Raw genomic sequence first — 11839 nt, forward strand, 5'->3', positions numbered from 1 at the left:
TTTTCTCTGTATAGAAATAGAATTACAAACAAATGTTTATTCGCCCGTTACATCTAAAATCCTAAGCTAAAATTTGTAACGTGTTACAGTATTTTAGTCTGCACTAGACTAACAACATAACTGAATTCTGTGGAAGATTTTGAGGATTTTTTTTTTTTACGAATTAAAACTATAATTAAATAGCATGCATATTTATTGCAAATAGAGTAAAATACATTGTATATTATACACATTTACAAGCACTGCATAGTTAGAACATATTACTATCTACAAATTATTATAGGCCTGATTAGATATACACACTTGCCCAAAGACATTACATACAAGGTTAAATATGACTACTAGGCCTATTTATTTACAATAGCTATAGCCCTATACTGTGTACTTATGTAGGCCTATATGGTCTATGTCATATATCCTACACAACTAATATAATATTTCACAGATATTGCAAACTGACACGTATTCATGTCAGCACTACAGAAGTTATTCAACACGTGTTGCATTAAGGCCCAATTGTGTATCTTCATTCCATCATTCTTCTGAAAGACTCTCTGAATCTGGAAAAAAAAAATATATATATATATATATATATATATATATATATATATATTGCATCATTAGCAAAATGAAAAAAACATACACTTTTCACCACACCGCATATGGGCACACGTTCCGGACACCATAGTGAAACAAAAAATAACAATTTCAAGTACAGACCGATTATTTAGTCATGACAGCCCGGCGACGCGAAAGAGGGGAAGTGATAGGAGTAATGGGGAAAGCTGCGGAGTAGAGATAAGAGCGAGTGGTCAGTAAAGAAATGCAGCACAGCTTAACTACTGGAAACATACCGCTTTACCTCACGCGTGACATCCGATCGCTCTGAATACAAGCGACTGACCCGAACATCCCTTGGCGTAACTTAATGGACTCGCCTGATCCAGGAGCACATTGTCGACGACTGTCAGGACTAAATAATCGTGTTGTACTTATTGTAACAAGACTGAGCCACAGCCAAATGCTAACGCTATTAGTAGTTAGTCTATTAACCAATGTAACTTGTGTGACTACGTTCAACGACGTCATCTCCCCCTCACTAAGGGCATGAGGGCTCCGAAGTTTAGTATAAAATTAGCTGTGCTGGGCGGCCTCTTTCAGTAATATCTCGGCATCGAGAGCAGTTATAGACTTGTGCTACCACTAATTTGGTTTGTAATCTCGAATTCTACAATATTGAAGTGATAATAGACATGTACGATAAACCTGATTGAATGAAAATGAAAAATTTGTTGTGAGCTGGGACTGAGTTCGGAATTGCTTCATATGAAGAGAAAATATTTTATTGCGTTCCTTTCATTAATTATCCGACATCATACGATTTCTTGTTATGAGAGTATTTGAAGAGCAAGGTATGCAGTGATCTACCCTACGAAATAGCTAAGCACTCAAAGAAACAATTCGTGATGAAGATTCTGAAATTCTTGTGGACATGTTGCTTCTTATAACGAAAAACATATCCTAGACTTGAAATATATATGCAGTAAATGAAGGTCACCTTCAGGGCATAATTTTCAGAACATTGTGTTTTTTGACTGCGTAACAATTAAATGTACTTTAAATTTAGTGTAAATGTTTTTTCAAATCGATCAGTGCTATAATTATGAAGGTTTTTAAATCGTCCGTTTCATTGACTCACTCTTTATATTTTAATTTATTTTATTAATAAAATAGACAAAATTAAATCTGACATTGCCGGATTTTAAAAGAAAAATCATTACGAAAACAGCATCGGTGAATTTCGGAGAAGTGTCAAAATTAATAGAATAATGTTTCAATTTACATTTCGTTCATGCCACTTCTAGGATGACGTCACTGAATCTATATCCTTGATGTATGTAATACCTGCTTAGTGAGAATGATGTCTGTGACATCATAGAACATTTTGGTCTGCGAAGTGAATGTATTTCTTAGAAGCACAATATTCTTCTGTTTTATAGAAGCAGTGTGGGTTAATATAAATTTCTTGTTACAATTTATTAGACAGCTAGGCATTTAAAACACGATAAAGTTCCGAAACATACTACTAAAATTATAAATTAAGCGTAATTATCAGACTTACCTTAAAAAGAAATGTCCTTATAATCGCAATATCTTTGTGGTGGGTGTCTTGCTGGTTTTGCCAGCTGACTTCACCGATTTCTTCCTCTTTGTTTCTCCTTGTTTTTGTGATTGACTTGCAACCGTAAATTGTCGCATCACTGGTCGTTGAAATTGAGAAGGTCCTGGACGAACTATACCTGGAACATGAAATGATGTTCTTTTAGTAATGTTGAATTAACACTCCTACCCCGCAGTGGTCTGCGAATTTGTACAAGCGAGGTAAAACTAATGAAAAAAAATTAACGCATTCAATATTATAAAATCTTCATTGTGTTATGTTTTGAAAGGAATTAAAAGACATTAAAATTGTTGCAAGATTAACAATAACATGTTAGAGCGCTGCCCTTATAAGCTAAGGGTCCTGGTTCAAATCTCGCTCTACCCTGAATTTGTAACTTGTGTTGTACAATCCCGTGGAAAATAGCGACAAATTAAGAGCCCTGTCTTTGAGAAAAAAAAACACTAATAGCAGTTGCAATGTTAAATCAAGAATAGCTACATTTCCGAAACATGTAATTTACCCTGTTTTTGCCTTTTGTTGTTCTGGTTTATATAAACTATCGTTACACTCCAGAAAGATAAAATATACATGTTATGCATTTCTTTGCCATTATACCGCGTAAATGTATCCATTTATAAGCTAAAATTTCTAAATTGATAGATTGTTATCGATCAGTATTCAAAAATTAATCCTGGAGAAAAATATGGAATGATATCACACTTATTGAAATAAATAAATAAATAAAATATATTCAAAAAAAGAACAAAATATTCTCAAAATTGTTTGTAGTAATTTTATTCTTTGTTAATGTATGTAGTTCTTGTAACTTGCAAGGAATGGCAAGTGAAAATGCAGTCTATAGACTGAACTTCTCAAAAATGATCGTCAGAGAAATGACACTGACTAAACAATAGAAAACTGTTTCAGATAAGAGTTTTTTAATATGAAGATAGGCTAGTATAAATGTGTGGCTAAAAATGTTGAATTAGCAGACTTGCATATGGCGTATGGAGCAGCTTATAACAATGCTAATTAGGCCGTAATTTTAACAGTTTCTATAATATTTTTCAATACCATTTCCAAATTTTTTTTATGATTTACTATATAACCATGAAAATTAAATAAACAAGTTACTTTTTGCGCTGAGATTCTTTGAAATCATTTCGTTCGTAATGTTATATCTCGAGACGGAAGCATTCTCGGATACTATTTAAAAAAAGTTTCATTATGATCCCCTATCACATCTGATAGTTAGGGATAGTTATTCTGAAACCCTCTGTAGAAACTTCATTTGACAAATTGTATTTCCATGGCGTTAAAAACGGACTTTAATTTTTAACCGCGAAATAACTCTGGCCTGTTATTTACGTAACTTACTGAATAAGACTGTATTGTTCTCTTTAGTTTATCAGAATCTGTAGTGCTATATCCAGGTAACCTACACGACTTCAATATCTGAGTATGACTTTAATGTGCATAGGAAGGATAACTATTAGGCTTTAAATTGAGTTCACTTTCCTGTGTAAATAGAAGTGCCTATGACGAGAAAATTATCGTATGTGTGCCATATCAAATGACAAGTTTCGTGTTTAATGTTTCAAGGATGTGCCCTTAGTTCTCGTAATAAGTCAGAAATTAAAATCTAAACTTATTGCCGAATAAACCATCAAATATTATCCTACAGGAATTATGAAGTAATCATGTCACTAGTGGTCGTTCAGATTGTTCCGATAGAAGTTGACAAATTCTGCATAATAACTCAATTAAGAAAATAAATGGAATATTACTATTATTATTATTATTATTTATTCTAGCGAAGTTAAGGCCATCAGGCCTTCTCTTCCACTTAGCCAGAAACAAAAGAAGCTGATACAATTTGCAATAGCCTAATGTAGGCCTGCTACACACTGAAACACAATCATTGATAGGCTTATTACTAAGACTAATACGATATACTCACTAGTTAAATAATTTGTTGTGATGAGATGGCGGTATGTTTTGCCTTTGATGATGCATGGAGAATAGGCGAGTCTGTAACAAAATCACAGATAGGCTATTACACTACTAATTGAAGACAGCCATAGCGTCTAGATAGATCTATTTGTACATAAAATTATTAAATCTGTAACTGAACCGAAAACCACGGTTGTATAATTAAATAGGTAGCTATAAGGAAATGGTAGACTACACATTACGATAGCAGCGTATGAAACTGCATTACATAGAAATTATGACGTCAAAAGATATCACCAATAAAAGACACTAGGAGACCCGTAATGGAAACCGGGGTTGCTGGTTAAGACATTCAAAGGAAATATAAATGATACTGTTAATCAATAAATTTATAAATAGTGATATAGTAAAGTCACTTTCAGTAAAATATAATCATATAGGCCTGCCTATACTACACAGATACTTCGGAATCTTCCCCACACTACATAATTCCTCGACCTCATATCACTTAAATAGTCCCTTTGTCTAACCCACTACCTTGTTCATACCTCAGCCAGGAATAATACATACGTCCTATATCCAATCGATACTATGAAATTACATTTTGTATGAACAAAATAAGGTGAAACTTCAATATCTCCCCACACTACACTCGGGAGAGAGAACGTACTTATAACATTCAAACATTTTCACAGTCCTCGGCGTCACGTCACTTAAATATCCCCTCAACTAACCCACTAATCTATAACTTACCCTAATTTAATCCATCTAGCCCATAACGAAACGCAAATCAGACGCCAATCCCGTTACTCACATCACCATAGTAATAAATCATTCTGGAACAACGCAGCAATCAAATAAAGCCTAAATTCTAAAATCAACTCAGACCAAAATAAAAGGAAAAATACTTATACCAACACCGAAAACGTAAAACCTAAAAAAGAAAAAAAAAAAAAAACTCAAATCTACTGCCTACTAAACCAACAGACTTCTATCCTGTAACACAGTAATGAATAACTAATGACGTAACAACATAGGCCTACGTCAACATCACAGACCTCGCATAAAAATGGTTCCAACGTATGGTTTCGGAATATATACTAGACCCAGCTATAATCTACCTTTAATAGCTAGAAAGTGTGGTGGAAAAAGAATAATGCTGAAACTGATCAGGAAGTGGGAACGAAATTGGCTGGGTCACTGTCTGAGAAAAAACTGTCTGCTGAAGGATCACTGGCAATGTAAGAAATGATAGCCTGTATGGATGATATGTGGAGACAGAGAAGGTAGAAAATAGGGAACAATAGGGAATGCTGGATTTTGCAGTTAAAAAACAACCGTTGTGCAGAAAACTATGTAATTATGATTGGATGAATAGGGTAGATGAGGGTAATTGTGAACAGGGGGTAATTGTAAACAAATGCTGTGAGAAATACAAAATTGTCAATATAAAAATTTTAATTCGGGGAATATTTAAATTAACATGTTGGCTAACCTACAAAGCAGTTTGGCGCCAAATATGAGTAACTGCATAGTTGTGAACGAATGTTTTCTAAGATTCTACAAAAAAAAAAAAAAAAAAAAAAAAAAGAAAAGAAAAGAAAAGAAAAAAAAAAGAAGAAGAAGAAAAGTTGAGAAAGAATTTTGTTTCACCCTCATTCTTGGCATTGTAAGTAAACGTACAGTGCTACTTTTTAAGAATATGTTGTTTTTATGAGTAATGTATAGTAGTTAACATTTATTACTATGGTTTTGAGATCTCTCATAACCTCAGTTCATTACATTATGACGTTTACATTTGCCCCCATAGTTTTAATTGCTTGGGGGTAATTGTAAACATATTTTACTATGGTTACATTTCGTACGTTTCAGTAATCAAAATGCCAAGAAATTATATTAGAAAGAGACTCCTACGCAACTACATTGTAGAGGATTTAGAGAGGGTTGTCACAGATGTGAAAAATAGTAACTACAGTTATCGTGAAGCTCAGGAGAGGTACTGAGTTCCTATATCGGTCAATGTTACTTATGTCCCGCCCACTATAGAGACATAGGCCAATTTTACACATATTTAGTATAACTTGTTGCTTCTTTGACAGGTTAGGTTTGGTTAGTTTAGGTTTTTGTTATAGCCTCCCTTGCATATAAGATTATAGCGCAACATTGGCAATGATAAAAGTGAAATATTCGTTCGTGGGCGTTGGATACTCTACATTGACCATTATTTTAAACCCATTTTCAGGGAAAAGAAAGATCTAAAAATAACACAATGTTTCTTTGAAATGCTTACCATTACTGAGGGTTGTGTAATGCTGAAATATATTTGAAATCAGTGAAAATTGTTTACAATTACCCTGGTTTACCCTAAATGAATTATTGAACCTCGGTTTCATGTTTCTAGTTCTAGCCCATACTCACAACTTCACGTTAACAATAATTCATAAAAAGTAGGCCTATTTTATTATTTATCAACAATACTTGTAGCTAAAATAAGACTTCAGTGATACAGAAGTGAAGAATAATTCAGTGTTACTATTAATGTTGTCATTAAGTTAGTGATTTTGTTTCAGTAACTGTCCTGTTTAGAATTAGGTTAGCTGAAGGTGATTCCACAAAGAAATAAGTAATAACCACTTACTTGATACAGGTGTAAATGTGACTCTTCGATGAACATTCACCGACGTGAATGGCTGCAAATTGTTGCGATCTTGTCTGTCAACAGTCACTCTGAACGGGTTGAGACTTTCTCGCCGCTCTATGACTATCTGCTGCTTGATTCTTTGGCAGAGAGTAGAATCTGCACGACAGAAACTTAACAATCTTTTATTAACCATGGCAGCAGACAGTAGACTCCTGGGGTCAAGATTCCTGTAAATGAATATCTCAATATTAAATTAATAATTCAAAATGCCAAGACCACAATGATGTTAGTATTATTATATCAGTATGTCCGTAATATGTGAATTAATATTGATCTAAAAGAACATGCTAGTTTATTTTCTGCTAGAGTATAGAAAAACAGTTTAGTAATTTTAGCAATATATCACACTCGACAGATACAACCAACTGCCACAATGTTATTTCAATGTCGAAACAATTTTAGACCATGATCAATCATTATGTTTACAATATGCAATTAATAAAACATGCAAACAATATACTATATTATGGGCCTATTGATTTTAGTATACATTACGATACCTGCGTATGAAACCGCATTACTCAGAAATTATGACGTCAGAATATGGCGACATCACCAATAAAAGGCACTGGGGAATCCCGGGGATTTTGGTTGGGAAATGTAATGATACTGTTAATCAATAAATTTATAAATAGTGATATCGTAAAATAAACTCGTTAGCAATTTCAGTAAAATATAACAATATAGGCCTACCGGTACCTATACTACACAGAAACTTCGGTATCTCCCCACACTACACAATTCCTCGGCTTCATATCACTTAAATAATTCCATGAACTAATCCACTAACCTTGTCACACACCTCGGCTTGGAAATAATACATGACGTGATATATCCAATCACAGATCTGGTAAATTACCTTTTGTATGAACAAATAAGGTACAACTTCAATATCTCCCCACACTACACACTGGAGAGAAAACTTACTTAAATAATTTAAACCATAACTAGTTGTCCAAACCTTTTCACATTCTTCGGCCTCACGTCACTTTAATATCCCCTCAACTAACCCACTAACCTTGACGCAACCTCGGCCTCATGTCACTTAGCTATCCCCTCATTTAACACACAACGAAACGCAAATCAGACGTCAGTCCCGCTACTCTTATCCACCATCGAATAAACCATTCTCGAACAGCACAGCAAAATCAAATAAAATTCTAAAATCCACTCAGGCCAAAATAAATAATTACTTAGGCCTATACCAACATCGACAACTTAAAAACTCAAGTTCACTGCCTACTAAACCAACAGACATATCTTATAACACAAGATTGAAAAACCAATGACACAACAAAACATACATGATCACAGACATCATATAAGAAAATAGTTCCAACGTCTGGTATCGGGATGTATACTAAACCCAATAAATGTTCTGTGTTATAGATCTACAAATAAAATAGCTGAACAGAACCTGACCAAATTTTCTGAAATATGGTTTAAAAATAAATAGGCCTAATAGATCACCACCTCAAGTTGTAAGTAATAGGCATATATTTTCGGTATTATTGCTGTAAAATAATACGGCATTCTGGCAAAATGCTTGGATTTATAATAAGAGTACCTTCGTATGTATTTTAATACAATATAATACTCTTCAACCTAACTTATCTTAATAACACAGTCATTTGGAATTAATTATAAACAAAGCCTCTCCATGGATTTTAGAAGTTCTGAGCATATAGGCTATAATAAAATTAAGTTATTCTATACTTATTAAATTCCCGTCAGTTATATACGTAAATAGTTGTGGGCAGATTACATGTTTCAAATTTTTAAAGCTTTAGCTAATCTTAGATAACATTATGTTAGTTTAAGTTAACAAATAAATGATAAAAAGAACCTTCATTTGCCTGTATTTATTATGAATCACTGAATAAGTGAATAGCATGTAAAAACAAGTAGCGGCTACAAGTACTTATTGAATGATTCATAATACATAGTCAAATGAAGGTTCTTTTTATCATTTATTTGTTTGTATTGACTTGTCGGTCCTACATGTTTTGTAAATTAGTTGAATTTAGCTTAGTTTAGCTTAGTTTTCCTCGAGTTAATGTTAGTTAAGGTTAGTTTAGCTTAGGTTGTGATAGGTTATGTTAGGTTACAGTCGAAATTACGAGTTTCCAAATTTTTTGCATCACATTTCGAAAATCGAGCATAAATAGCCGTTTGTGAAAAAAAAAAAGTTAACATCTTATAGGTGGTCGTCCTCCAGAATTACCAGTTGGTTAATCTACAGTTGTCATACAGTAGACCATTACATAAATAGGTGTAAGTGTGCATGTTTTGCACATCCTACTTTTATACTATTACAGTAGACTAGGCTATACTGTATCTTAATAATGTTCATATAAAAAGATATCATAACCTTAATAAGATCAGGAATGTTGTGCAATTCTCCGAGAATTGACAACAGAATTAACTTCTGTTTAATGGCAGAAATCCTAATTTCTCGAGGGACACACTCTTCATAACTAGCCTAATACAAATACATAACTTACAAGCGAAAGAGGTGAATTAGTCTATAATATATATCGACCTGAAGACATCAAAGATACTCGAACGTGTATAAATAAAATTTAGCGCTATCTCATTTTGCAAATTAACTCCTGTGTTCTCTATATAGGCCTAAATACTCGTAAATTGTTTGCTTCGTTGTTTCAATACGTTTGGTTAAACTTAGGCCTACGCCTTTGTCTAGCATTCAACATTGCACAGTATATTCTAGTAGGCCTATCTACTACCCTCTTAAAAGTCAACACACCATTTCTTCGAGAAAGTATTTCATTATAAGACGACAAAACATAATATCTTTGAACGCTTTCTTTGTGAAAAAGAATTAAGGCCTAGGCTTGCTGAACGTATAGGACCGATTTTAGTTTACAGGAATCGCATTACAGAAGACGGAAATTTTATCTACAAATTAATTTTATAGTTATAATACAGTATGTCTATATATAATAATTACTTCTACGTCAGTTGGCAATAAAAATATTCAGTCATGTATTAATTTTTACTCAGTTTCCTTCACTATGGACAGGCTTACAATACTATGTTGTGAATTAATCAATATTCTTACCTGAGAATCATGACGGAAATTTCAATAGGAAGATTTCCAACGATGTCGAATCTCTTATCTTGTAACACAGGCGATGAAGAGAAAAAGTAAAGCAACATACTATGCGCCTCCATCTCAAATTATCACACCAGCGACCAGATATCACAAAAAATTCACACTTCGCCGCTCCGTTCGAATTTATCTCAACAACAGCAAAACGCAAAATGGCAGAAAATTTTGAAAAAGTTCACCTATATTCAGTGAGACCAAATTCTGAACAACCAATCACGATTAGCGTCGTTTGTCAACAAATAGGAAACAGCTACGACAACATGAAGTAGCCAATCAGGAGCTCATTATGAATTGTCAATATGGCCGACAAATTCATAGATTTCGAAAATTATTAATATTTTTAGGAAATTTAAGATTTTATAGAAACTTCGCGTATATTTAAATTTCATATATATCTAAAATATCTGAATAATATAATTTTTCTCGCTGTATCTTCTAAAGCGTAAGGAAATTGAAAATTAAAAATTTTGTCTAAGAACGGAAATTTTAAACACGATCAGCATTTCGCATACTCAGTAAAATACTGTCGTAAGTCGAAAATCACATATTACGTTCGTAAAATATTTCCAACGCTGTTTTACTAGTTGGAGGTATATAATTCTAATAAAATAGCACATTATCAAAGGTTTTGGTACTTATTTATTAAAACATTTTTATAGCAGTATTTTACTAGGGAATAGCATATCTTTACAAATCACAATTTTCGAGTCACAATACTATTTTACTGGGAATGCGATTTGCTCCTCGTAATTTAGTACCGATATAAAATAAAATGAATGACTGCGGAAGGAATAGGGTAAAGTTGCCTATTTCCGTGATATTTTTTAAAAATTGAATGTCAGTCAAAGCTTTGCCGTTGGACCAATAGCACCAGACATCTTTCTCGAAAGAGTACATCTATCGCCTAGTTTTGAGACATCGGTGAACTTCCTAGCGAGATACCCAATCCCGTGACATTCAGTAATTAGGTAACTTTACCCTACTGAGGCATGTAAGACAAATAATCTCCCGTTGACAGTTTTAGGTCCATTTCTCTTCTCTTCCCTATATATAAAAATAGACTGTTAAATAGGCAGTCAATTTTAGGCCTATCTGAATTTTTGAAGATATCACTGCAATCTATACTTTGGATAGGCTAATATGTATTAGCCTATAACAACTGCATTACATTAAGAATTAATTGGTTGAGTTTATAACAAATAACAAGATGCAGGCCTACTCACTTTAAACCATTCCAAACGTACGCAGCCTACTTCTAGCATACCAATTTAGGCCTATAAATTCAAATCAACTTACGGTATCATTTAATGGTATTTTCTTTTAAACGGTGTGCTAAATTTCAGCTATTGTGGATAAGCATATAAACGGGTGGTGTTGTGTTACTCCTCCTGTTTTACGATTTCCATATTCCTAGCCTCCACCAAGCTAAGCCCATTTTCACTTTCCTGTTATTCTTACAATATATTCTTCTTATTCCCATGACGTTTTAATGTCCTTAAAATTATTTAATGTTCTTAATCCCTTGACATTTTGATATAACTCTTGTCTCTTAATTTAGTTACATCTTTCTTTTACGATTTTACAAATTACATTTAAATTCATTACCCCAATTTCATCTCGTTTTAGACCTTGTTCTTTAAATCTTGTAGCCAATTGGATTTCAAATTCGTGTTCCGAAGGAAATGAAAACACTTCTTTTCAGTGGTACTAGCCTCTTTCGCCATAATATAATCTAAGAATTTTATTTTCCTTACTAGTATCGTTGCCATCAGGGGCGTATACTGGTTAAAGGGTTTGGGCTACCGCTGACCCTATTATTACACAAAATATATCTAACAATTACTTTAATTTTAATTACTATGGTAAAACTAACATTACAAAATTAGTA

General features: G+C 33.3%; 1 protein-coding gene across 6 annotated transcripts; it reads right to left on the reverse strand.

The window, feature by feature from the left end:
• Window positions 1-181: 181 nt before the first annotated feature.
• Window positions 182-10087, reverse strand: LOC138700503 (uncharacterized). Of its 6 annotated transcripts, XR_011332366.1 has the most exons (6): window positions 7780-7817; window positions 7609-7677; window positions 6756-6985; window positions 4125-4195; window positions 2123-2300; window positions 182-560 (listed from the first exon to the last, which is right to left on the reverse strand). XR_011332366.1 is itself a non-coding variant. In XM_069827105.1 (5 exons), the coding sequence occupies exons 1-3, from the start codon at window positions 10011-10013 to the stop codon at window positions 4128-4130; spliced, it is 411 nt and encodes a 136-aa protein (XP_069683206.1). In that variant the 5' UTR covers window positions 10014-10087; the 3' UTR covers window positions 182-560; window positions 2123-2300; window positions 4125-4127. The 6 variants fall into 6 exon arrangements, 1 of the variants encoding a protein (XP_069683206.1); XR_011332367.1 differs by lacking the exons at window positions 7609-7677; window positions 7780-7817 and adding an exon at window positions 7837-8064; XR_011332365.1 differs by lacking the exon at window positions 7609-7677 and having other exon boundaries at window positions 7780-8064.
• Between the last annotated feature and the right edge of the window lie 1752 nt (window positions 10088-11839).

This window comes from Periplaneta americana, chromosome 5 (genome assembly GCF_040183065.1).
Source record: "Periplaneta americana isolate PAMFEO1 chromosome 5, P.americana_PAMFEO1_priV1, whole genome shotgun sequence".
Lineage (NCBI taxonomy): Eukaryota > Metazoa > Arthropoda > Insecta > Blattodea > Blattidae > Periplaneta > Periplaneta americana.

Excerpts from the sequence above, each read along its gene's own strand:
- LOC138700503 (XM_069827105.1), bottom strand. The coding sequence starts at position 10,013 with ATGGAGGCGCATAGTATGTTGCTTTACTTTTTCTCTTCATCGCCTGTG. Across the intron at positions 6,986-9,900 it reads ATTTCCGTCATGATTCTCAG|GAATCTTGACCCCAGGAGTC; the intron begins GTAAGAATATTG and ends ATTCATTTACAG. Across the intron at positions 4,196-6,755 it reads CACATTTACACCTGTATCAA|ACTCGCCTATTCTCCATGCA; the intron begins GTAAGTGGTTAT and ends ATTTTGTTACAG.